The sequence below is a fragment of the Pseudophryne corroboree genome, chromosome 3 (genome assembly GCF_028390025.1).
Source record: "Pseudophryne corroboree isolate aPseCor3 chromosome 3, aPseCor3.hap2, whole genome shotgun sequence".
NCBI classification, from domain to species: domain Eukaryota; kingdom Metazoa; phylum Chordata; class Amphibia; order Anura; family Myobatrachidae; genus Pseudophryne; species Pseudophryne corroboree.
The window spans coordinates 463,310,293-463,336,790 of NC_086446.1; the positions used below are offsets into that span (position 1 = coordinate 463,310,293).

General features: G+C 47.9%; 1 protein-coding gene across 1 annotated transcript in view; it reads left to right on the forward strand.

Moving 5' to 3' along the window:
• The window catches only part of RSAD1 (radical S-adenosyl methionine domain containing 1), a 95,998-nt gene that overhangs the window by 22,412 nt on the left and 47,088 nt on the right, over positions 1 to 26,498 (forward strand). Inside the window, exons 4-6 of the mRNA XM_063960701.1 lie at positions 18,703 to 18,907; positions 21,390 to 21,755; positions 22,309 to 22,372. Of these exons, the coding sequence (XP_063816771.1) occupies positions 18,703 to 18,907; positions 21,390 to 21,755; positions 22,309 to 22,372 (635 nt within the window). The remainder of the gene's footprint in view (positions 1 to 18,702; positions 18,908 to 21,389; positions 21,756 to 22,308; positions 22,373 to 26,498) is intronic.

Sequence of the window (26,498 nt, forward strand, 5' to 3'; positions counted from 1 at the left end):
TGACTGCCCCCCAACCTCGGAGGCTTGCATCCGTGGTCACCAGGACCCAGTCCTGAATGCCGAATCTGCGGCCCTCGAGAAGATGAGCACTCTGCAGCCACCACAGCAGAGACACCCTGGCCCTCGGGGACAGGGTGATCAACCGATGCATCTGAAGATGCGATCCGGACCACTTGTCTAACAGATCCCACTGAAAGATCCTTGCATGGAACCTGCCGAAGGGAATTGCTTCGTAAGAAGCTACCATCTTTCCCAGGACTCGCGTGCAGTGATGCACCGACACCTGTTTTGGTTTCAGGAGGTCCCTGACCAGAGATGACAATTCCTGGGCCTTCTCCTCCGGGAGAAACACCTTCTCCTGTTCTGTGTCCAGAATCATGCGCAAGAACAGCAGACGCGTCGTAGGAATCAGCTGCGACTTTGGGATATTCAGAATCCAGCCGTGCTGTTGTAGCACTTCCCGAGATAGTGCTACTCCGACTAACAACTGTTCCTTGGACCTTGCCTTTATAAGGAGATCGTCCAAGTACGGGATAATTATAACTCCCTTCTTTCGAAGGGGTATCATCATTTCGGTCATTACCTTGGTAAATACCCTCGGTGCCGTGGACAGACCAAACGGCAACGTCTGGAATTGGTAATGACAGTCCTGTACCACAAACCTGAGGTACTCCTGGTGAGGTGGGTAAATGGGGACATGTAGGTAAGCATCCTTGATGTCCAGTGACACCATAAAATCCCCCTCTTCCAGGCTTGCAATAACCGCCCTGAGCGATTCCATTTTGAACTTGAACTTCCTTATATGTGTTCAAGGATTTCAAATTTAGAATGGGTCTCACCGAACCGTCTGGTTTCGGTACCACAAACATTGTGGAATAGTAACCCCGTCCCTGTTGAAGGAGGGGAACTTTGATTATCACCTGCTGAAGGTACAGCTTGTGAATTGCCGCCAGTACTACCTCCCTTTCCTTGGGAGCAGCTGGCAAGGCTGATTTGAGGTAACGGCGAGGGGGAGACGCCTCGAACTCCAGCTTGTATCCCTGAGATACCACTTGTAGAACCCAGAGATCCACCTGTGAGCGAACCCACTGGTCGCTGAAGTTCCAGAGACGCGCCCCCACCGCACCTGGCTCCACCTGTGGAGCCCCAGCGTCATGCGGTGGACTTAGTGGAAGCAGGGGAGGATTTTTGTTCCTGGGAACTGGCTGTCTGGTGCAGCTTTTTCCCTCTACCCCTGCCTCTGGGCAGAAAGGACGCGCCTCTGACCCGCTTGCCTTTCTGAGGCTGAAAGGACTGTACTTGATAATATGGTGCTTTCTTAGGCTGTGAGGGAACCTGAGGTAAAAAAGTCGACTTCCCAGCTGTTGCTGTGGATACGAGGTCCGGGAGACCGTCCCCAAACAATTCCTCACCCTTATAAGGCAAAACCTCCATGTGCCTTTTAGAATCCGCATCACCTGTCCACTGACGAGTCCATAATACTCTCCTGACAGAAATGGACATTGCATTAATTCTAGATGCCAGCCGGCAAATGTCCCTCTGTGCATCCCTCATATATAAGACGACGTCTTTAATATGCTCTATGGTTAGCAAAATAGTGTCCCTGTCAAGGGAATCAATGTTATCTGACAGGGTATCAGACCAAGCAGCTGCAGCACTACACATCCATGCTGAAGCAATTGCAGGTCTCAGTATAGTACCTGAGTGTGTATACACAGTCTTCAGGATAGCCTCCTGCTTTCTATCTGCAGGCTCCTTTAAGGCGGCCGTATCCTGAGACGGCAGTGCCACCTTTTTTGATAAGCGTGTGAGCGCCTTGTCCACCCTAGGGGAAGTTTCCCAACGTAACCTGTCCGTTGGCGGGAAAGGGTACGCTATTAGTAACCTCTTAGAAATCACTAATTTCTTATCTGGGGAACACCACGCTTCTTCACACAATTCATTTAACTCATCAGATGGGGGAAAAGTCACTGGCTGCTTTTTCTCCCCAAACATAATACCCTTTTTAGTGGTAACCGGGTTAATGTCAGAAATGTGCAACACATTTTTCATTGCCGTAATCCTGCATCGGATGGCCCTTGTGGACTGTACATTTGTCTCATCCTCGTCTACACTGGAGTCAGACTCCGTGTCGACATCTGTGTCTGCCATCTGAGGTAGCGGGCGTTTTTGAGCCCCTGATGGCCTCTGAGACGCCTGGGCAGGCGCGGGCTGAGATGCCGGCTGTCCCAAAGCTGTTACGTCATCGAACCTTTTATGCAAGGAGTTGACACTGTCGGTTAATACCTTCCACATATCCATCCACTCTGGTGTCGGCCCCGCAGGGGGCGACATCACACTTATCGGCTCTTGCTCCGCCTCCACGTAAGTGTCCTCATCAAACATGTCGACACAGCCGTACCGACACACCGCACACACAGGGAATGCTCTGACTGAGGACGGACCCCACCAAGTCCTTTGGGGGGACAGAGAGAGAGTATGCCAGCACACACCAGAGCGCTATATAACAGAGGGATTTACACTAACACAAAGTGAATTTTCCCCCAATAGCTACTTATATCACCTTTTGCGCCTAAATTTATGTGCCCCCCCCCTCTCTTTTTTTTTTTTACCCTTCTTGTAGTGTATACTGCAGGGGAGAGCCTGGGGAGCGTCCTTCCAGCGGAGCTGTGAAGAGAAAATGGCGCCGGTGTGCTGAGGGAGATAGCCCCGCCCCCTCCGCGGCGGGCTTCTCCCGCTTTTTTAATAATGTTAATGGCGGGGGATTAGGCACATATACAGTTTATAACTGTATTATGTGCACATTTGCCAAAAGGTATACTTATTGCAGCCCAGGGCGCCAGCACCCTGCACCCACCAGTGACCGGAGTGTGTGGTGTGCTGTGGGAGCAATGGCGCACAGCTGCAGTGCTGTGCGCTACCTTATTGAAGACCGGAGTCTTCAGCCGCCGATTTTCTCCTGGTTCTTCCGTCTTCTGGCTCTGCAAGGGGGACGGCGGCGCGGCTCCGGGAATGGACGATCGAGGTCGGGCCCTGTGTTAGATCTCTCTGGAGCTAATGGTGTCCAGTAGCCTTAGAAGCACAAGCTAGCTGCAAGCAGGTAGGTTTGCTTCTCTCCCCTCAGTCCCTCGTAGCAGTGTGTCTGTTGCCAGCAGATCTCACTGAAAATAAAAAACCTAACAAATACTTTCTTTTCTAGTAAGCTCAGGAGAGCCCACTAGGTGCATCCAGCTCTGGCCGGGCACAGATTCTAACTGAGGTCTGGAGGAGGGGCATAGAGGGAGGAGCCAGTGCACACCAGATATAGTACCTAATCTTTCTTTTAAGAGTGCCCAGTCTCCTGTGGAGCCCGTCTATTCCCCATGGTCCTTACGGAGTACCCAGCATCCACTAGGACGTCAGAGAAAACAGGATTTTGGTACTTACCAATAAATCCCTTTCTCTGAGTCCATAGGGGACGCTGGACTCCCATCCTGCCCTGCTCTCTTACGGCAGTGTGGTTATATAATGGGATGCTGTGGCTCAGCAGAGTAATGCTGAGGTCTGGTAAACACAGAGTCCTGGGTTCAACCCCAGCTCTAGACAGAATTGTTTTAACTGGTTACAAGGTTTCCTAGCATTTCTGTAATTTTCTCTTCCTCTTAGTATGGTTATTCTGCAACCGTACATGACTGACTATGCACGGGTGCTGCCTTCAAGACCTGGTCTTAGGTTCTAATGATGGGTGTGACTGCTAAGACCTGTGTGTTACAATATATTGCTACCCTATGTATATATCTATATCTGAATATATGACAATCCTGTGTGTGTGTATGTATGTATGTATATGTGTGTGTGTGTGTGTGTGTGTGTGTATACATACATACGTACATACGTTCAAGGTTTATATGTGTTTCCGGGGTTTCTGTTCTGCAGAGTTTTCTCATATGGTTGTCTTACTTACCTCCTCCTCTGTTCATCGTCTTGCCGTCTCTCCTTGGGCATAGTTTCTTAACTGGTCTAGGGGGGAGGAACAGTCACACACATTGAAAGCTTTAAAGTGCCAGTTCTCCTGATCACCCCATCTATACCCCACATCACAGAACTCCAGTGTCCCAAAAGTACCAAAATCCTGTTTTTTTTTTTTTGTTTTGTTTTTTACAATAACAGCAAATACATGGTAAGCCTTATTCCAGGGCTGCACTTCAGTATGTCCACATATTTTATGACTGGCCATCAGCACTGGTTTTGCCAAACACATTAACCATCAATAATTTTATTTGGTCCTGGACCAAGAACCCGTGGCACCACTGCAAGTGCCCTGCTGCACCCAATTTGGGAATCACTGCTATAGAAGATACATCTCTGTTCTCTTATAATGGGCACACAGCCCATTAGCAAGCACCTGATGGACTCATTGTGGTGTATTTACTAGAGCTTCTACAAATGAAAAGTGGTGATGTTGCCCATAGCAACCAATTGGATTCTGTCTTTCATTTTACAGGATGCAATAGAGAAATGATAGACAAAATCTGATTGGTTGTGTTAAGTCTGATTATTTTTCAGGAAGAAAAGCAATACCTTAAATGTACAACTGTTCAGGCCGCTGCGACCGCTAAGCGTGTGTATGTGTGTAAAACCCCTATGAAATGCGTACACTTTGCGTAAGCACGCCGTCATGCTGTAAGCACAAAGTAGCTACACGTGCGGCGGAATACACTTTTTCTCTAACGTCCTAAGTGGATGCTGGGGACTCCGTAAGGACCATGGGGAATAGCGGCTCCGCAGGAGACTGGGCACAAAAGTAAAAGCTTTAGGACTACCTGGTGTGCACTGGCTCCTCCCCCTATGACCCTCCTCCAAGCCTCAGTTAGATTTTTGTGCCCGAACGAGAAGGGTGCACACTAGGTGGCTCTCCTGAGCTGCTTAGTGAAAAGTTTAGTTTTAGGTTTTTTATTTTCAGTGAGACCTGCTGGCAACAGGCTCACTGCACCGAGGGACTAAGGGGAGAAGAAGCGAACTCACCTGCGTGCAGAGTGGATTGGGCTTCTTAGGCTACTGGACATTAGCTCCAGAGGGACGATCACAGGCCCAGCCATGGATGGGTCCCAGAGCCGCGCCGCCGGCCCCCTTACAGAGCCAGAAGACTGAAGAGGTCCGGAAAATCGGCGGCAGAAGACGTCCTGTCTTCAATAAGGTAGCGCACAGCACCGCAGCTGTGCGCCATTGCTCTCAGCACACTTCACACTCCGGTCACTGAGGGTGCAGGGCGCTGGGGGGGGGGCGCCCTGAGACGCAATATAAACACCTTAGATGGCTAAAAATACATCACATATAGCTCCTGGGCTATATGGATGCATTTAACCCCTGCCAGAATTCACAGAAAAACGGGAGATAGGCTCCGCCCCCTTCTCGGCGGCCTTATCTCCTCAGCACACTGGCGCCATTTTCCCTCACAGCTCCGTTGGAGGGAAGCTCCCTGGCTCTCCCCTGCAGTCACTACACCACAGAAAGGGTTAAAAAAGAGAGGGGGGCACTAATTAGGCGCAGTATTAAAGATACAGCAGCTATAAGGGGAAAAACACTTATATAAGGTTATCCCTGTGTGTGTGTGTATGTATATATGTGTATATATATATATATATATATATATATATATATATATATAGCGCTCTGGTGTGTGCTGGCAAACTCTCCCTCTATCTCCCCAAAGGGCTAGTGGGGTCCTGTCCTCTATCAGAGCATTCCCTGTGTGTGTGCTGTGTGTCGGTACGTTTGTGTCGACATGTATGAGGAGAAAAATGATGTGGAGACGGAGCAGATTGCCTGTAATAGTGATGTCACCCCCTAGGGGGTCGACACCTGAGTGGATGAACTGTTGGATGGAATTACGTGACAGTGTCAGCTCTGTATAAAAGACAGTGGTTGACATGAGACAGCCGGCTACTCAGCTTGTGCCTGTCCAGACGTCTCATAGGCCGTCAGGGGCTCTAAAGCGCCCGTTACCTCAGATGGCAGATATAGACGCCGACACGGATACTGACTCCAGTGTCGACGGTGAAGAGACAAATGTGACTTCCAGTAGGGCCACACGTTACATGATTGAGGCAATGAAAAATGTTTTACACATTTCTGATAATACGAGTACCACCAAAAAGGGGTATTATTTTCGGTGAGGAAAAACTACCTGTAGTTTTTCTGAATCTGAGAAATTAAATGAGGTGTGTGATGATGCGTGGGTTTCCCCCGATAACAACTGATAATTTCTAAAATGTTATTGGCATTATATCCTTTCCCGCCAGAGGTTAGGGTGTGTTGGGAAACATCCCCTAGGGTGGATAAAGCGCTCACACGCTTGTAAGAACAAGGGCTCTACCCTCTCCTGAGATGGCCGCCCTTAAGGATCCTGCTGATAGAAAGCAGGAGGGTATCCTAAAATGTATTTACACACATACTGGTGTTATACTGCGACCAGCAATCGCCTCAGCCTGGATGTGCAGTGCTGGGTTGGTGTGGTCGGATTCCCTGACTGAAAATATTGATACCCTAGATAGGGACAGTATATTATTGCCTATAGAACATTTAAAAGATGCATTTCTATATATGCGTGATGCACAGCGGAATATTTGCCGACTGGCATCAAGTCTAAGTGCGTTGTCCATTTCTGCCAGTAGAGGTTTATGGACACGACAGTGGTCAGGTGATGCGGATTCCAAACGGCATTTGGAAGTATTGCCTTATTAAAGGGAGGAGTTATTTGGGGTCGGTCTTTCAGACCTGGTGGCCACGGCAACAGCTGGGAAATCCACGTTTGTACCCCAGGTCGCCTCTCAACATAAGAAGACGCCGTATTATCAGGCGCAGTCTTTTCGTGGGCAAGCGGGCAAAAGGTTCCTCATTTCTGCCCCGTGACAGAGGGTGAGGAAAAAGGCTGCAGAAATCAGCCAGTTCCCAGGAACAGAAGCCCTCTCCCGCCTCTGCCAAGCCCTCAGTATGACGCTGGGGCTTTACAAGCAGAATCAGGCACGGTGGGGGCCCGTCTCAATGAATTTCAGCGCGCAGTGGGCTCACTCGCAAGTAGACCCCTGGATCCTTCAAGGGATATCTCAGGGGTACAAATTGGAATTCGAGACGTCTCCCCCTCGCCGTTTCCTAAAGTCGGCTTTACCGATGTCTCCCTCTGACAGGGAGGCAGTTTTGGAAGCCATTCACAAGCTGTATTCCCAGCAGGTGATAATCAAGGTACCCCTCCTGCAACAGGGAACGGGGTATTATTCCACACTGTGGTGGTACCGAAGCCGGACGGCTCGGTGAGACCGTTTCTAAATCTAAAATCTTGAACACTTACATACGGAGGTTCAAATTCAAGATTGTCACTCAGAGCAGTGATTGCGAACCTGGAAGAAGGGGACTACATGATGTCTCGGGACATCAAGGATGCTTACCTTCATGTCCCAATTTACCTTTCTCACCAAGGGTACCTCAGGTTTGTGGTACAGAACTGTCACTATCAGTTCAGACGCTGCCGTATGGATGGTCCACGGCACCCCGGGTCTTTACCAAGGTAATGGCCGAAATGATGATACTCCTTCGAAGGAAGGGAATTTTAGTTATCCCTTACTTGGACGATTCCCTGATAAGGGTAAGATCCAGGGAACAGTTGGAGGTCGGTGTAGCACTATCTCAGGTAGTGTTGCGGCAGCACGATTGGATTCTCAATATTCCAAAATCGCAGCTGATTCCGACGACTCGTCTTCTGTTCCTAGGGGATGATCCTGGACACAGTCCAGAAAAAGGTGTTTCTCCCGGAGGAGAAAGTCAGGGAGTTATCCGAGCTAGTCGGGAACCTCCTATAACCGAGCCAAGTCTCAGTACATCAATGAAAGGGTTCTGGGAAAAATGGTGGCTTCCTACGAAGCAATCCCATTCGGCAGATTCCACGCAAGAACTTTCCAGTGGGACCTGCTGGACAAATGGTCCAGGTCGCATCTTCAGATGCATCAGCGGATAACCCTGTCACCAAGGACAAGGGTGTCTCTCCTGTGGTGGTTGCAGTGTGCTCATCTTCTAGAGGGCCGCAGATTCGGCATTCAGGACTGGGTCCTGGTGACCACGGATGCCAGCCTGCGAGGCTGGGGGGGCAGTCACACAGGGAAGGAATTTCCAGGGCTTATGGTCAAGCCTGGAGACATCACTTCACATAAATATCCTGAAGCTAAGGGCCATTTACAATGCTCTAAGCTTAGCAAGACCTCTGCTTCAAGGTCAGCCGGGGTTGATCCAGTCGGACAACATCACGGCAGTCACCCACGTAAACAGACAGGGTGGCACAAGAAGCAGGAGGGCAATGGCAGAAGCTGCAAGGTTTCTTCGCTGGGCGGAAAATCATGTGATAGCACTGTCAGAAGCATTCTTTCCGGGAGTGGACAACTGGGAAGCAGACTTCCTCAGCAGATACGACCTCCACCCGGGAGAGTGGGGACTTCACCCAGAAGTCTTCCACATGATTATAAACCGTTGGGAAAAACTCGACGGGTATTGCGCCAGGTCAAGGGACCCTCAGGCAATAGCTGTAGACGCTCTGGTAACACCATGGGTGTACCAGTCAGTGTATGTGTTCCCTCCTCTGCCATCTCATACCCAAGGTACTGAGAATTATAAGATGGAGAGGAGTAAGCACTGTATTAGTGGCTCCGGATTGGCCAAGAAGGACTTGGTAACCGGAACTTCAAGAGATGCTCACGGAGGATCCGTGGCCTCTACCTCTAAGAAGGGACCTGCTCCAGCAAGGACCCTGTCTGTTCCAAGACTTACCACGACTGCGTTTGACGGCATGGCGGTTGAGCGCCGGATCCTGAAGGAAAAAGGCATTCCGGATGAAGTCATCCCTATCCTGATCAAAGCCAGGAAGGATGTAACTGAAAAACATTATCACCGCATTTGGCGAAAATATGTTGCGTGGTGCGAGGCCAGTAAGGCCCGACGGAGGAAATTCAAATGGGTCGATTACTACATTTCCTGCAAACAGGAGTGTCTATGGGCCTGAAATTGGGGTCCATTAAGGTTCAAATTTCGGCCCTGTCAATTTTCTTCCAAAAAGAACTAGCTTCAGTCCCTGAAGTTCAGACGTTTGTAAAAGGGGTACTGCATATACAGCCTCCTTTTGTGCCTCCAGTGGCACCTTGGGATCTCAATGTAGTTTTTTGGGTTCCAAAAGTCACATTGGTTTGAACCACTTAAATCTGTGGAGTTAAAATATCTCACATGGAAAGTGGTCATGCTGTTGGCCCTGGCCTGTGCCAGGCGCGCGTCAGAATTGGCGGCTTTATCCTGTAAAAGCCCTTATCTGATTTTCCATTCGGACAGGGCGGAATTGAGGACTCGTCCTCAGTTTCTCCCTAAGGTGGTTTCAGCGTTTCACCTGAACCAACCTATGGTGGTGCCTGCGGCTACTAGAGACTTGGAGGACTCCAAGTTGCTAGACGTTGTCAGGGCCCTGAAAATATATGTTTCCAGGACGGCTGGAGTCAGAAAATCTGACTCGCTATTTATCCTGTATGCACCCAACAAGCTGGGTGCTCCTGCTTCTAAGCAGACTATTGCTCGCTGGATTTGTAGTACAATTCAGCTTGCACATTCTGTGGCAGGCCTGCCACAGCCAAAATCTGTAAATGCCCATTCCACAAGGAAGGTGGGCTCATCTTGGGTGGCTGCCCGAGGGGTCTCGGCTTTACAACTTTGCCGAGCAGCTACTTGGTCAGGGGCAAACACGTTTGCTAAATTCTACAAATTTGATACCCTGGCTGAGGAGGACCTGGAGTTCTCTCATTCGGTGCTGCAGAGTCATCCGCACTCTCCCGCCCGTTTGGGAGCTTTGGTATAATCCCCATGGTCCTTACGGAGTCCCCAGCATTGATAAAGCTAAAAATTTCTTACTTAAAACCCTTTAAGAGGTCTAAGAACACTGTACGCTATTGACGTATGGAATACCGTAAGGGTACGCACGTTGCGTAACAATCGCTTAGCCGTAGTCGAGACGCTCAAGCGTCACGTTCGCTCACGGCCAAGAGATCACAGGCAGGCACGCTATTGGCTGCCGACTAACGTAATGGTTTGTTATTAGCGTAGCGGACGCTCGGGACCACGAGGAGATCACCAGCGGCGCAGACGCTCACAATGTTAAACCTTTATAACTATACCATAAAACAGTGTATTATGCAGTAAACCCTGGTGTAGTGATAAAGTGTAAATGTAACACAGTGTAACCTTATTAACTTAAAAGCTGTTCGAGCGTCTCCGACGCTCTGAGAATACTTAGAAATATAAGAAATACACTGATACCGACCTTAGGTTCTAACACCCTATATGAACGTTATATTTGCAAAAGAATAATACAATACAAGTCATACACTACCAATATAACACAGACTAACTAACCAGATAACTACACATGAAATACAATACAATACAATTACGTTTAAGGGAAAAGAGAGGGAAAGGGGAGAAAAGAGAGAGAGAGAGATATGGCTCACAATAACAATAAAGACAATATGATTGCGGAGAAAACTTACGCACAAAGGGAACGATCGCATGCGCCTTTCTGAATATCCAGCTCCCGATTATCAGTGATGAGAACCGTTGAAGAGAGTGTGAGCTGGATCAGATCGGCTTGTCTATTTATGCCCCACACACAATACAATACAATGGTCCCTACAATCTCATTGTTCATTGGACACAGGAATTCGTCTTCGCATTATAACAAAAGGTCATAGGTTGTTTCATACAGGTGGGCTGTGACTATTTCCAACTGCTCAGGTGGGTGGGAAACTAGGTTTCCCGCCGCATGGATAAGTGAGTGCAAATAATAGTAAAAGTACATAAACTTCTTATGTCCATAACTATTCGCACGAGCGATTAATCCGCTTCAAACCAACACCGGAATATTGCTAATTAAATACTCTTCCGATGGATACTAAACACCACTGTATAACCCTTGTCTGACCCTTCGTATCAAACAAAGAGGGATCTCTTTGTTTATGAACATGCTACATTAACTAAACTTTCAGATTCTATCAAAGGGACCATAATCTACAAAATACATTATATGGTAAAAATATGTAACGATTGAGTCGCACGCTAGGCACACATAAACTCTACCGTAAATGCGCATACCGTGCGCCTGCGGGTGCACGTAACAGCGGGTATGCGTACGCACGGGAGAGCGCACGCATGCGCAGCGCGGACCTGTATGAGGTGCAAATATGGCAGTGTGCATCATGATATTTTTCTGACTTTGACAGCATCCACTTAGGACGTTAGAGAAAATAAGAATTTACTTACCGATAATTCTATTTCTCATAGTCCGTAGTGGATGCTGGGCGCCCATCCCAAGTGCGGATTGTCTGCAATACTTGTACATAGTTATTGTTACAAAAATCGGGTTATTATTGTTGTGAGCCATCTTTTCAGAGGCTCCTCTGTTATCATACTGTTAACTGGGTTCAGATCACAGGTTGTACGGTGTGATTGGTGTGGCTGGTATGAGTCTTAACTGGGATTCAATATCCTTCCTTACTGTGTACGCTCGTCCGGGCACAGTATCCTAACAGGCTTGGAGGAGGGTCATAGGGGGAGGAGCCAGTGCACACCAGGTTGTCCTAAAGCTTTTACTTTTGTGCCCAGTCTCCTGCGGAGCCGCTATTCCCCATGGTCCTTACGGAGTCCCCAGCATCCACTACGGACTATGAGAAATAGAATTATCGGTAAGTAAATTCTTATTATAACCCCTAACAGGAAAGGAAATGCGACACCAATTGTATATGTAATGTTGAGGTCCAACCCAGCAACAAATATTTACTCAAAAGGGGGTTACAACAGTAATACAATCACATTAGAGAAAAGGCTACAATCAATGGATACATATGTTTGTTCGCCTGCGCCACCCGGTTCCGGTCCTCAGTCAATCTGGATAGATGACCTTCAGACAATGTGTCTGACCGGCCAGGAGGCTTGGCTTTTATACATTAGTCCAAATCATGAAACAATAATAGAAACTGTAATCTCTTCACCCATAGGTCAAAGGGCTGGTCATTTACAGTACAGGAGGGGTCATAGGTCGGTTTGAATAGGTGGGCGATGGTCCAGGTGCACTTGCAGATGTTCTCCACTGTGTTCCTGCCGAATATCAAGAGTACAGTAAATACAGTGTAATATTAATATTCTGTTCCTGCGCATAGATATGCGCAGGAGCGTGCTACCTTCTGCAAACTGCTACCGGAATATTGCTCTTGAAACACTGTACAGCTGGATACCAAACACCACGTCCTAACCTAATTCTGTCCCCTCATATCCTGTAAAGTCGAATCCCTCTGTTGTTGTACCTTTTGAAGCAAATGTAACTCGCTGGTGTGGTGCATGTAGGCTATGTGTAAATTATGCGCTATGTGGATTAAATATGAGATATGTCTTTGTGGCTTTTCCATGCGAATGCATATGCTACTGTATTTACTCATACCACGCGGTAATACGCAGGTCCTCGTGAGCCAATATACGCAACGTGCGAGTATGCACACATGCACGGCAGAACAAGCACCTGCACGGAGGCCACTCTGTGTGGTGTTTGCACGAAATGCGTGTGATTATAATATTTTCGACTTCGACAGTTGCTATGGGCATCATCACACCTTTTCATTTTAAGAAGCTTTAGTAAATTTACCCCACTGTCTGAGCTATACACATGGACCAAACAAATCCTATAGTGGTTCATAGTACTATTTAGATTACTATGGTATAAAAATATTTTATTCAGTTTGCATAAATATTCAGCAATGCCTTTTCCTGTATAAACAGCCATAATTATATTTCTCTGACGTCCTAGTGGATGCTGGGACTCCGTCAGGACCATGGGGAATAGCGGCTCCGCAGGAGACAGGGCACAAAATTTAAAAGTTTGACCACTAGGTGGTGTGTACTGGCTCCTCCCCCTATGACCCTCCTCCAAGCCTCAGTTAGGTTTTTGTGCCCGTCCGAGCAGGGTGCAATCTAGGTGGCTCTCCTAAAGAGCTGCTTAGAAAAAGTTTGTTAGGTTTTTTATTTTCAGTGAGTCCTGCTGGCAACAGGCTCACTGCAACGAGGGACTTAGGGGAGAAGAAGTGAACTCACCTGCGTGCAGGATGGATTTGCTTCTTAGGCTACTGGACACTAGCTCCAGAGGGACGATCACAGGTACAGCCTGGATGGGTCACCGGAGCCGCGCCGCCGACCCCCTTGCAGATGCCGAATAGAGAAGAGGTCCAGAAACCGGCGGCAGAAGACGTCTCAGTCTTCATGAGGTAGCGCACAGCACTGCAGCTGTGCGCCATTGCTCTCCGCACACTTCACACCAGCGGTCACTGAGGGTGCAGGGCGCTGGGGGGGGCGCCCTGGGCAGCAATGTAATATACCTATTCTGGCTAAAATATATCACATATAGCCCCTGGGGCTATATGGATGTATTTAACCCCTGCCAGGTTCCAAAAAAACCGGGAGAAGAAGCCCGCCGAAAAGGGGGCAGGGCCTATTCTCCTCAGCACACAGCGCCATTTTCCTGCCCAGCTCCGCTGCGAGGAAGGCTCCCAGGACTCTCCCCTGCACTGCACTACAGAAACAGGGTAAAAACAGAGAGGGGGGGCACTTATTGGCGATATTTATAATATTTGAGCTGCTATAAAGGGAACACACTTATTAAGGTTGTCCCTATATATATTTATAGCGCTTGGGTGTGTGCTGGCAAACTCTCCCTCTGTCTCCCCAAAGGGCTAGTGGGGTCCTGTCTTCTATCAGAGCATTCCCTGTGTGTCTGCTGTGTGTCGGTACGTGTGTGTCGACATGTATGAGGACGATGTTGGCGTGGAGGCGGAGCAATTGCCTGTAATGGTGATGTCACCCCCTAGGGAGTCGACACCAGAATGGATGGCTTTGTTTATGGAATTACGGGATAGTGTCAGCACGCTACAAAAGTCGGTTGACGACATGAGACAGCCGGCAAACCAGTTAGTACCTGTCCAGGCGTCTCAGACACCGTCAGGGGCTGTAAAACGCCCTTTACCTCAGTCGGTCGACACAGACCCAGACACTGACACTGAATCCAGTGTCGACGGTGAAGAAACAAACGTATTTTCCAGTAGGGCCACACGTTATATGATCACGGCAATGAAGGAGGCTTTGCATATCTCTGATACTGCAAGTACCACAAAAAGGGGTATTATGTGGGGTGTGAAAAAACTACCGATAGTTTTTCCTGAATCAGAGGAACTGAATGAAGTGTGTGATGAAGCGTGGGTTACCCCAGATAGAAAACTGCTAATTTCAAAGAAGTTATTGGCATTATACCCTTTCCCGCCAGAGGTTAGGGCGCGCTGGGAAACACCTCCTAGGGTGGATAAGGCGCTCACACGCTTATCAAAGCAAGTGGCGTTACCGTCTCCTGATACGGCCGCCCTCAAGGATCCAGCTGATAGGAGGCTGGAGAATACATTAAAAAGTATATACACACATACGGGTGTTATACTGAGACCAGCAATCGCCTCAGCCTGGATGTGCAGTGCTGGCGTGGCTTGGTCGGAGTCACTGTCTGAAAATATTGATACCCTGGGTAGGGACAGTATTTTACTGACACTAGAGCAGTTAAAGGATGCATTTCTTTATATGCGAGATGCACAGAGAGATATTTGCACTCTGGCATCAAGAGTAAGTGCGATGTCCATATCTGCCAGAAGAAGTTTATGGACGCGCCAGTGGTCAGGTGATGCGGATTCCAAACGACATATGGAAGTATTGCCGTATAAGGGGGAGGAATTATTTGGGGTCGGTCTATCGGATCTGGTGGCCACGGCAACGGCCGGAAAATCCACCTTTTTACCCCAGGTCACCTCCCAGCAGAAAAAGCCGCAGGCTTTTCAGCCGCAGTCCTTTCGTTCCTATAAGAACAAACGAGCAAAAGGATATTCCTATTTGCCCCGAGGCAAAGGAAAGGGTAAGAGACTGCAACAAGCAGCTCCTTCCCAGGAGCAGAAGCCCTCCCCGGCTTCTACAAAGGCGTCAGCATGACGCTGGGACCTTACAAGCAGACTCAGGGGCGGTGGGGGGTCGCCTCAAACATTTCAGCGCACAGTGGGCTCACTCGCAGGTGGACCCCTGGATCCTGCAGGTAGTATCTCAGGGTTACAGGTTGGAATTCGAGAAGTCCCCTCCTCGCCGTTTCCTAAAGTCTGCTTTGCCAACGTCTCCCTCCGACAGGGCGACGGTATTGGAGGCCATTCACAAGCTGTATTCTCAGCAGGTGATAGTCAAGGTACCCCTCCTACAACAGGGACAGGGGTATTACTCCACGCTATTTGTGGTACCGAAGCCGGACGGCTCGGTAAGACCGATTCTAAATCTAAAATCTCTGAACCTGTACATACAAAAATTCAAGTTCAAGATGGAGTCACTCAGAGCAGTGATAGCGAATCTGGAAGAAGGGGATTTTATGGTGTCCTTGGACATCAAGGATGCTTACCTTCATGTTCCAATTTGTCCTTCACACCAAGGGTACCTCAGGTTCGTGGTCCAAAACTGTCATTATCAGTTTCAGACGCTGCCGTTTGGATTGTCCACGGCACCCCGGGTCTTTACCAAGGTAATGGCCGAAATGATGATCCTTCTTCGAAGAGAAGGCGTCTTAATTATCCCTTACTTGGACGATCTCCTGATAAGGGCAAGATCCAGAGAACAGCTGGTGGTCGGAGTAGCACTAACCCAAGTAGTGCTCCAACAACACGGGTGGATTCTGAATTTTCCAAAATCCCAACTGATTCCGACGACACGTCTGTTGTTCCTAGGGATGATTCTGGACACTGTTCAGAAAAAGGTATTTCTTCCGGAGGAGAAAGCCAGGGAGTTATCCGATCTAGTCAGGAACCTCCTAAAACCAGGAAAAGTATCTGTGCATCAATGCACAAGAGTCCTGGGAAAAATGGTAGCTTCTTACGAAGCAATTCCATTCGGCAGATTCCATGCACGAACTTTTCAGTGGGATCTGCTGGACAAATGGTCCGGATCGCATCTGCAGATGCATCGGCGGATAAAATTGTCCACAAGGACAAGAGTGTCTCTGCTATGGTGGTTGCAGAGTGCTCATCTGTTAGAGGGCCGCAGATTCGGCATACAGAACTGGGTCCTAGTGACCACGGATGCCAGCCTGAGAGGCTGGGGAGCAATCACACAGGGAAGAAACTTCCAGGGCGTGTGGTCAAGCCTGGAGATGTCTCTTCACATAAATATACTGGAGCTAAGAGCAATCTACAATGCTCTAAGCCTGGCAAAACCTCTGCTTCAGGGTCAGCCGGTGTTGATTCAGTCGGACAACATCACGGCAGTCGCCCACGTAAACAGACAGGGCGGCACAAGAAGCAGGAGGGCAATGGCAGAAGCTGCAAGGATTCTCCGCTGGGCAGAAAATCATGTGTTAGCACTGTCAGCTGTGTTCATCCCGGGAGTGGACAACTGGGAAGCAGACTTCCTCAGCAGACACGATCTGCACCCGGGAGAGTGGGGACTTCATCCAGAAGTCTTCCACATGATTGTGGTCCATTGGGAAAGACCAATGGTGGACATGATGGCGTCCCGCCTCAACAAAAAACTGGACAGGTATTGCGCCAGGTCAAGAGACCCTCAGGCAATAGCTGTAGACGCTCTGGTAACACCATGGGTGTACCAGTCAGTGTATGTGTTTCCTCCTCTGCCTCTCATACCAAAAGTACTGAGAATTATACGGCAAAGGGGAGTAAGAACGATACTCGTGGCTCCGGATTGGCCAAGAAGAACTTGGTACCCGGAACTTCAGGAGATGCTCACGGAAGATCCGTGGCCTCTACCTCTAAGACGGGACCTGCTTCAGCAGGGACCGTGTCTATTCCAAGACTTGCTGCGTTTGACGGCATGGCGGTTGAACGCCGAATCCTAAGGGAAAAAGGCATTCCGGAAGAGGTCATCCCTACCCTGGTAAAAGCCAGGAAGGAGGTGACTGCACAACATTATCACCGCATTTGGAGAAAATATGTTGCGTGGTGTGAGGCCAGGAAGGCCCCGACGGAGGAATTTCAACTGGGTCGATTCCTACATTTCCTGCAAACAGGATTGTCTATGGGCCTCAAATTAGGGTCCATTAAGGTTCAAATTTCGGCCCTGTCGATTTTCTTCCAGAAAGAATTGGCTTCAGTTCCTGAAGTCCAGACTTTTGTAAAAGGAGTACTACATATACAGCCCCCGGTTGTGCCCCCAGTGGCACCGTGGGATCTTAATGTAGTTTTGGATTTTCTCAAATCCCATTGGTTTGAGCCACTCAAATCGGTGGATTTGAAATATCTTACATGGAAAGTAACCATGCTACTGGCCCTGGCTTCAGCCAGGAGAGTGTCAGAATTGGCGGCTTTATCGTATAAAAGCCCATATCTGATTTTCCATTCGGACAGGGCAGAACTGCGGACGCGTCCTCACTTTCTGCCTAAGGTGGTTCCAGCGTTTCACCTGAACCAGCCTATTGTGGTGCCTGCGGCTACTAGCGATTTGGAGGATTCCAAGTTGCTAGACATTGTCAGAGCATTGAAAATATATATTTCAAGGACGGCTGGAGTCAGAAAATCTGACTCGCTGTTTATACTGTATGCACCCAACAAGCTGGGTGCTCCTGCTTCTAAGCAGACGATTGCTCGTTGGATTTGTAGCACAATTCAACTTGCACATTCTGTGGCAGGCCTGCCACAGCCTAAATCTGTCAAGGCCCATTCCACAAGGAAGGTGGGCTCATCTTGGGCGGCTGCCCGAGGGGTCTCGGCATTACAACTCTGCCGAGCAGCTACGTGGTCAGGGGAGAACACGTTTGTAAAATTCTACAAATTTGATACCCTGGCTAAGGAGGACCTGGAGTTCTCTCATTCGGTGCTGCAGAGTCATCCGCACTCTCCCGCCCATTTGGGAGCTTTGGTATAATCCCCATGGTCCTGACGGAGTCCCAGCATCCACTAGGACGTCAGAGAAAATAAGATTTTACTTACCGATAAATCTATTTCTCGTAGTCCGTAGTGGATGCTGGGCGCCCATCCCAAGTGCGGATTGTCTGCAATACTTGTACATAGTTATTGTTACAAAAAAATCGGGTTGTTATTGTTGTGAGCCGTCTGTTCAGAGGCTCCTACGTTTGTCATACTGTTAACTGGGATCAGATCACAAGTTGTACGGTGTGATTGGTGTGGCTGGTATGAGTCTTACCCGGGATTCAAAATCCTTCCTTATTGTGTACGCTCGTCCGGGCACAGTATCCTAACTGAGGCTTGGAGGAGGGTCATAGGGGGAGGAGCCAGTACACACCACCTAGTGGTCAAACTTTTAAATTTTGTGCCCTGTCTCCTGCGGAGCCGCTATTCCCCATGGTCCTGACGGAGTCCCAGCATCCACTACGGACTACGAGAAATAGATTTATCGGTAAGTAAAATCTTATTATTTCTTGCTTTAATTCCATAAAATTACACCATGTAAACTTTACAGTTACTAACCTATCAATTATGAAGCTTGAATGTTAGCGTGACTAATCTTTCTGGAAACAAAACTAAAAACTAAAATAAAGCACAAATCAATCCTGGAGGTATCCGTGCTAATATTACCAGATTACCTGCACACTAAAGACTTTGTTTTTTTCCTTTATAGAGTTTCTTCCGTGTTTTTTGGCGGAGGTACTCCAAGCCTTGCCAGCCCTTCCACCATTAACGCAGTATTGGAGGTGATATCCAAGTATGCTTATCTGCCACAGGATGCAGAAATCACTTTGGAGGCTAATCCCACATCCTCAAGGAAAAGCAAACTGCAGCAATTCAGGGATGTTGGTGTGAACCGTCTGTCTATTGGTGTACAGGTAACTGTGTATTGGTGGGGTGATCGTCTGTATGTTGGTGTACATGCGATCAGTGGTGGAACCTGGTGGTGGAGAGGTGGGCAGGCAGGCATCAGGATGCTCAGCCCAGCACACAGCCATAGCAGTCTCTGCTCTCCTATCTCCATCCCCCGAATTTGTCAGGCCATACCTTTACTGCTATTGGGGATATACCATGTTTCTGCTGAATGCCAGCGATGGACCGCAAAATGGAACACCACAGGAGTCAAATAAAAATGAATATAATGCCTCAGATACTCATGAGGGTTTGAAAGAGTAAGATCAAAGGCCCTCATTCCGAGTTGATCGCACCAAGCAACATTTTGCTGCTGGTGCGATCAACTAATCTCCGCCTATGGGGGAGTGTATTTTAGCATAGCAGGGCTGCGATCACTTGTGCAGCCCTGCTATGCTAAAAAAGTTTCCTGCAAAACAAGCCCTGGACATACTTACAGTGTGCGACGGATCCATCGATGATGCGCTCGGCTTTGACGTTAGACAACCGCCCTCCATTCGCCTGGACACGCCTGCGTTTTTTTTGCCACTCCCCGAAAACGGTCTCCAATGGTCAGTTGACACCCCGGAACGCCTTCCTGCAGTCAATCTTCTTGCGATCGCAGCTGTGACCGCTTTTTCAGCTGTTAGCGTTGTTGCGGGCAACGGCGCGTGTGCGCATTACACCCCCTGCGCAGAAGTGAACCGGTCGCTGCGATTGCGTCGGAATGACCCCCAAAATTCTCTCTTCCTCCACACACTGTAAGACCGTTCCTAGACACTGCCCCAAAACCTTACACCCCTTTATGATCTCCACCCTAAGCACCGCTATCTTGTTTGACAGCTATTTCTCTGTTCCAGTCTTCTCCCTGCCTTTTCTGCAGTGAAAATCAATGTCTGTGATACAAAACGCATCTTCTTCATCAAGGCAATAATCCTTAATGAGATGATACTAATAATAACCTTACACTCTTAATAAAATGTAAAGAGAATAAAGGAGATTGACAGAAGTTAGCACATCTAATATATTTTTTACGCATCATACGTCTCACTGGTGGGCTTTGTATAAGCCTCTTTGGAAGGATTATAAAAGGGAACCAGGATACAGGAAATTCTCGATCTCTGGAACTTCAGCTTTGTTTTATTTTCCATGCACTATAAAAGAAATAACATACGCTTATTTCATGCATGTTATAGCAGTCACTGGGGCTAATTCAAACCTGATCGTAGCCGTGCAAAATTTTGCACAGCTACGATCAGCCACCCTGATATGTGGGGGGACGCCCAGCACAGGGCTAGTCCGCCCCACGTCTGGCCCTCCCCCTGCTGCACAGTTACAAAAGCATCGCACGTCTGCGATGCTTTTGTACCTGAAGAGTAGCTCCCTACCAGCGCAGCTCCTGCACGCTCGCAGGGAGCTACCCATCGCTCTCCGGGTTGCAGCAGCTGCATGCGACATCATGCAGCCTCCACGGCCCGCCTCCCGCACAGTCCAAGCATGCCTGCGTTGCCTGGACCGCTCCCCCAAAGCGGCGGCCAAACGCTGTCAATCAGGCAGAGGTGATCGCTGGGCAGAGATGCTGATCGCATCTCAGACATGCACCGGCGCACTTCGGCGCCTGCACAGTTCAGACCTGAACGCTCGCTGTGCGAAAACGCACAGCAGCGAACAGGTCTGAATTAGTCCCATTGTACATACATAGAAACACAATACAGACAAATTTGTTGGTATCCTTCCATGCAAAAAGAAGAACCCATGCTTTTCACTGAAATAACTTGAAAGTGACCAAAGGAATTGGCCTCCAGCTTTTTTATTCCATATCTAATAGAAATCAGACTTTGCATTAGAGTTTTGATTCAACAGAATATTTAAAAAAATTAAACACAAAAAAATGCAGTGGACAGAACTAATATTTGTTAGATGCAATTAGTGCAATCAAGTGATTTCTGTGGCTCTTAATGAGACTTCTGTACCTGTCACCAGGTAGCTTGGCCTACTCTTCTTTAGCAAACTGCTTCAGTGGTTTCAGTCTCCCGACTGCCTGTTTCAACTCTTTTTCCATAGATGTCTGATAGGATTCTGATCAAGGTCCATAGAAGGCCACTTCAGAATAGTCCAATGTTCTGTTCTTTTCCATTCTTGGATGCTTTTATCTGATTTTTTGGGTCATTATCCTATTGGAGAACCCATGGCCTGCGACTAGGACAGAGCTCTCTGATACTGGGCAGTATTTTTCACTCCAGAAAGCCTTGATAGTCTTGAGATTTCATTGTGCCCTACAGAGATTCAAGGCACCTCGTGCCAGAGTATGTGTATTTTACTTATATTTTTATTAGCTCTAATCTGCATAACATTCTTTATCTTTCTTTTCTATTTGTGTGATATCTGTGAAGTACCGTCTATATTTTAACCTTCCTACTTATGTACTTGCCATTTTCTGACTGTTTTCTATTTGTGTTTTGGTGGAAGTCCCTGGATGACTGTGACCTGGCGCTCCTTGGCAGGACACATACAGCCTCAGATGCCCAACTCACACTACAGGAGGCATGCAAGATCTTCCAGGGTCACACATCAGTGGATGTGATGTTTGGGCTTCCAGGCCAAAGCCTGGCATCATGGCACAACACCTTACACAAGCTCTTGGAACAGTGCGATGACCACGTGTCTTTATATCAGCTGACCTTGGAAAGAGGGACTATACTGTTTAAATTGAGAGAGAAAGGACAGCTTGTTCTTCCCGATCAAGAGCTTACTGCCCAGATGTATGACGATGCCAGGTGGATTCTACAACAGGCTGGGTTCCGGCAATATGAAGTTTCAAATTTTGCCAGGAATGTTAGTAATCTTGACTTTGTTAGTATTTGTATCTTTATTATTTTCTATACCAGGAAGAGCTGATATTGCTACCTACCATGTCTGGCATATCATAGATTCTGCAACTGTCCACTGCATGTTACTGCTGTAGATTGCTCATGGTTCTGATGTACTTGCAAAGTTCTCGTTGAGTATTTAATATCTACCATTATGTGTCCTCAGTTCCAGATATTGCTTATCTTGCCCAGTGTAAGCCTATGTAGTGCGCCTAAAACGGATGCCTCCCCTGGATCCTGCACGGGTGTAGTGAATAATTCTGTAACTGGTGACCCAAAATGGACGCCGCACCCGTTGTAATATCTCCGTGCTCTCTGTATTTCATGCAAAGCTCTTTATTGTGGTTAATATTCCTGTATTATGTTCATTCTATCTCTTTAGCACATTGAGTCCAATTGGTGTGCCCTTCTGTACTTTAACAAATAATTTCTGATGCCATAACAAATGCAGCATGTTTTGTTTAATTCCTTATAAACTAAATAAAATGATGCATATAATGTTACTTAACTATTTGCAGGAGGCGGTCAGCAAACATAACCTGACTTATTGGCTGGGCAAACAGTATATTGGCGTAGGACCTGGTAAGAATTCCCATTATGGCTGCTTGTGTTCACTGGGACATATCAGGGGTTGGGAAATATATATCTGGCTGTAGACAATACTACTAAGAAAGGTAATAGTACGAAGTGTAATAATAGTCAAGAGTAAATGCTTATGGCATTTGTATTCTATGTTCCTTTATCATACAAGTTCATATTACAATATTTACACATTATTTGACTCGTATACATTCTCCATATAGAAACCCATCAGGAAACATAAGAATTTGCCACTTTGGAGACAGTTCACATAGCCATGAATTACTCGCTCCTGCATAGCAACACATTACTACCTCTACTGTAGCACCACATTACAATCTAACCATAATTCCCCTGTAAATGAACTTACCTGTATTCCCCGGCTGCCAGACAGTGTCTGCAGCTGTACAGGGAGAGTTTGACAGGGATTCTGAGAGAAACTCCTTTATGCTGATTTGCTGTCAGAATGACGTCACTGGCGAATGCCTGACTGGAAGAGTCCCCACTCCACTAGCCACAGTGAGATTTGGTACAGTGCCAGTGTTTACAGGGGGGACTTGGGATGCTGGGACAGACATACTGCAGTCGTTCTGTCCTGTCTCCCTATGTCTGTTCTGCTTCCTAAGGCCGAACAATACTTGACCCCCCTAAGTTGATGATAATATATATATATACATATATATATATATATATATATATATTTATTTATTTTTTTAGATATATATATATATATATATATATATATATATATATATATATATATATATATATATATATATATATATATATATAATTTATTTTTCATCCACAGGGGGCACTGGAGTACTCTTGGGATATGGACGGCTTCCGCAGGAAACAGGGCACTGAATATGAACTCTCCACCCCTCCATATCCCAGAGTACCTCAGTGTTTTTTCTGTGCTCATGCACTAACAGAGGCTTGTGTGGGGTTCCCACACTTTTCTTTGAATATTTTTTTGATTTTTAATTTGAATTTTTACTTTTTTATTACTACTTCAGCACATCCCTTCCCAGTTTCTACTAAAAACATGGGTCCGGGATAGTGCCGCTGCACGGAGCAGCGCATGGCGTGTCGGTCCTCACAAAGAGCACCCTCACAGCCACACGCAGCTCACTGCCTGCTGCTACAGCTGGACGGAGCTTACAGAAAGAAGCCCCGTCGCAGCCCTCCCTACAAGGAGACAAGGTATGCTGGGGGGGAACGGGGCGGTCAGCGAGCGCTGCTGCCCCGCCGTGTGGGGTCCGTGTTCATCAGCCGCCGCCCGCACCCGCCGCTAATACAGTTCGCCAGCCGCTCCGTCCGCGCTGTACGTACTTCAAAGTTGCTCCAGCGCTAAGAGGGGGAGAACCGCCGCAGCTCAGCGCTCACACTAGCGCCCCCGGAAGCCGCTACGCGCCGCTCCAGCCAGCCGAACTCCGTTCACTCGGCCGCTCTCTTCATAAGCGTCCCCCTCCTCCCTGCAATGACACCAAGGTCAGCTTCCCGGCAACGCTCCCCGCTGAGACACAGCGCTACACGGAGCACAGGGGGAGGGGGGGGGGACAAGTCTGATCACAGGCAGCGCTGCTGCAAGGGAGAAAAACTTATATGGGAACAATAGGCTGCATGACAGGCTGCCAGATTTCATATGCACCATAGGTTATATTAATAGACTATTGAGCCTATATTAAACACAGGAGGCATGTATTGTAACCTGACCTGTGATTATCACTGTAAGCATGGCATGGGGGCCATTTTAACCATGCTTCCTGTTTCTTCCTGTTTGTAATTCCAGAACGTTCCTGTCCTACATCTCTACTCCACCGGAGGCGCAGGGGTGTTAGTGGGAATTTTTGGTTCAGGTTTTCTTTTTGATCCACTAGGGGTCACTGGAGTACTCTTGGGATATGGACGGCCTCCATAGGAACAGGGCACTGAATATTTAAATTTAGAACACTCCACCCCTCCATATCCCAGAGTACCTCAGTGTTTTTTCTGTGCTCAAGTAGCAACAAGGTCTGTGGCTTAGTCCACAATTATATTGAATATTTTTTGATTTTTTTAAGTTAATATTTTTTCTTTTTCATACACATCCATTTCCCCCTTCCAAAAGGCAGGGTCAGGGATAGTGCAAGCTGCTACAAGCAGCTTTGGCGTGTCGGTCCTCAATAAAAGAGCACCCTCACAGCCATACAGATCCTGCAGACAGGCTGGCCGGCGCTTACACAGAAGCCCCGTCGGAGCCTCACCACAGGAGCAAGAGTCAAGGTATGTTGGTCGGGGCGGTCCCCGCTGTGTGGGGACAAGGTTTTCTTTAACTCTGATGGCGCTGGGATCCCTCTACAGTCCGCCCGCCCGCCGCCGCTGCTCCGGCCACCGCCGCTGCTCAGCGCTTCAGGACGCGCTCCCCGCTGTCTGTTTCCAGCGCGTCCCGCTACCCGGCTCCCGCTGGCGGCCCCACACGCTGCCCGCCCAGCATACTGCATCCGCAACGGAGCATACAGGGGGAGGGGGGGCATTACAGACAATCAGCGACACGAGGGGGGATAAAATGCAGCAACAGCAGTATGCTAGGCTGCAGGGAGATTACACAGGATTTTCATACAGAGTTATATATCAGTTTATAAGCTTGCAACCTGTACTGTGACTATAATTTTAAGCATGGCAGCCATTTTAACCAGGCTTCCTGTGTCTTCCTGCTGTGATTCCAGAACGTTCCAGTACTACATCTCTACTCTACCGGAGGCGCAGGGGTGTTAGTGGGAATTTGGGATCACATTTCATAGTACTGGCCACGTGTACTGCACTTGGCCAGATATATATATATATATATATATATATATATATATATATATATATATATATATATATATAGAGAGAGAGAGAGAGACACCTTAGTACTATTTTACTGAGTCGTGCAAGTGTCTGTTTTTTGTGTATTGTATTGTCTGTCTCCATAATGAGTAAGGCACCAGCAAAAATGAAAAAGCATCACTGCAAAGTCTGTAGCAGTGTGTTACCAGATGGATCTACCACATGTACAGTATGTTTTGTGGATTCGGTTCCGAATACAATTTCTGCTCCGGTTTTAAAGCCAATTTCCTCCCTGGACCCTCCATGGGAAATGCTAGCCAATGTACTGGCTGGGTTGCAATCGGAATTGACCGCCGCTCGACAAGAGCGGGAAGCGGCAAGATCTGAGTCTAGGGTGAGACCGCCAGAACTACCGGAGGCGTCTCCGCCTTGCGAAAGGTCCAAATCCATTTTGGGTAGACGGGATAAATTTCATATGTCTTATGATTTACCAGTTTCTGCTATGTTGCATTCTGACAATTCCATGCCAGACCTCACGGCACAAAATGAGGGTGAGGAGGGCGAAGTGGAGTCAGATAGTGAGGATTTTAACAGCTCAGGCATTGATAATCTCATCAGAGCGGTGCGTCAGTCTCTGAAGTTTACAGAAACTGAGGAGCCTCTGACAAATGATCAGGTCGTATTTATTAAACGACAGAGAACTCCAATGTGTTTTCCTGTTTCGGAGTCTCTTAATAAGATGTTAGTAGAAACACGACAGACTCCAGATAAACGGTTTTCTATACCTCGCAGATTTAAGTCTAGTTACCCGTTTCCAGACTCTGTGACATGTACATGGGAGAATCCACCAATAGTTGATTCGTCAGTGTCGAAGCTTACAAAGAAATTAACCATACCAGTGCCAGCGGCTACTACGCTTAAAGACCCTTCAGATCGCAAAATAGAAACTATGCTAAAGTCCATGTATGTAGCAGCAGGAGTGCTGCTGAGACCTGGCTTGGTTGGTATCTGGGTCACTAAGGCGCTCATAGTATGGATAACAGAACTCAAGTCTGCCCTACCTGACGAACACCTTATACTTCTTGCTGATCAAATGTGTGAGGCTGCGGAGTATCTCTGTACAGCTTCTACTGACGTCTGTCAGCTCACTTCTCGCCTTTCATCGTCGCTAGTTACGGCACGACGAGCACTCTGGCTACGTTCTTGGCAAGCGGAGGCAGAGGTCAAAAGAGGCATAGAGGCGTTACCTTACGGTGGCAAAAAGTTGTTTGGTCCTGAATTGGACACATGGATTTCTGAGGCCACGGGAGGAAAG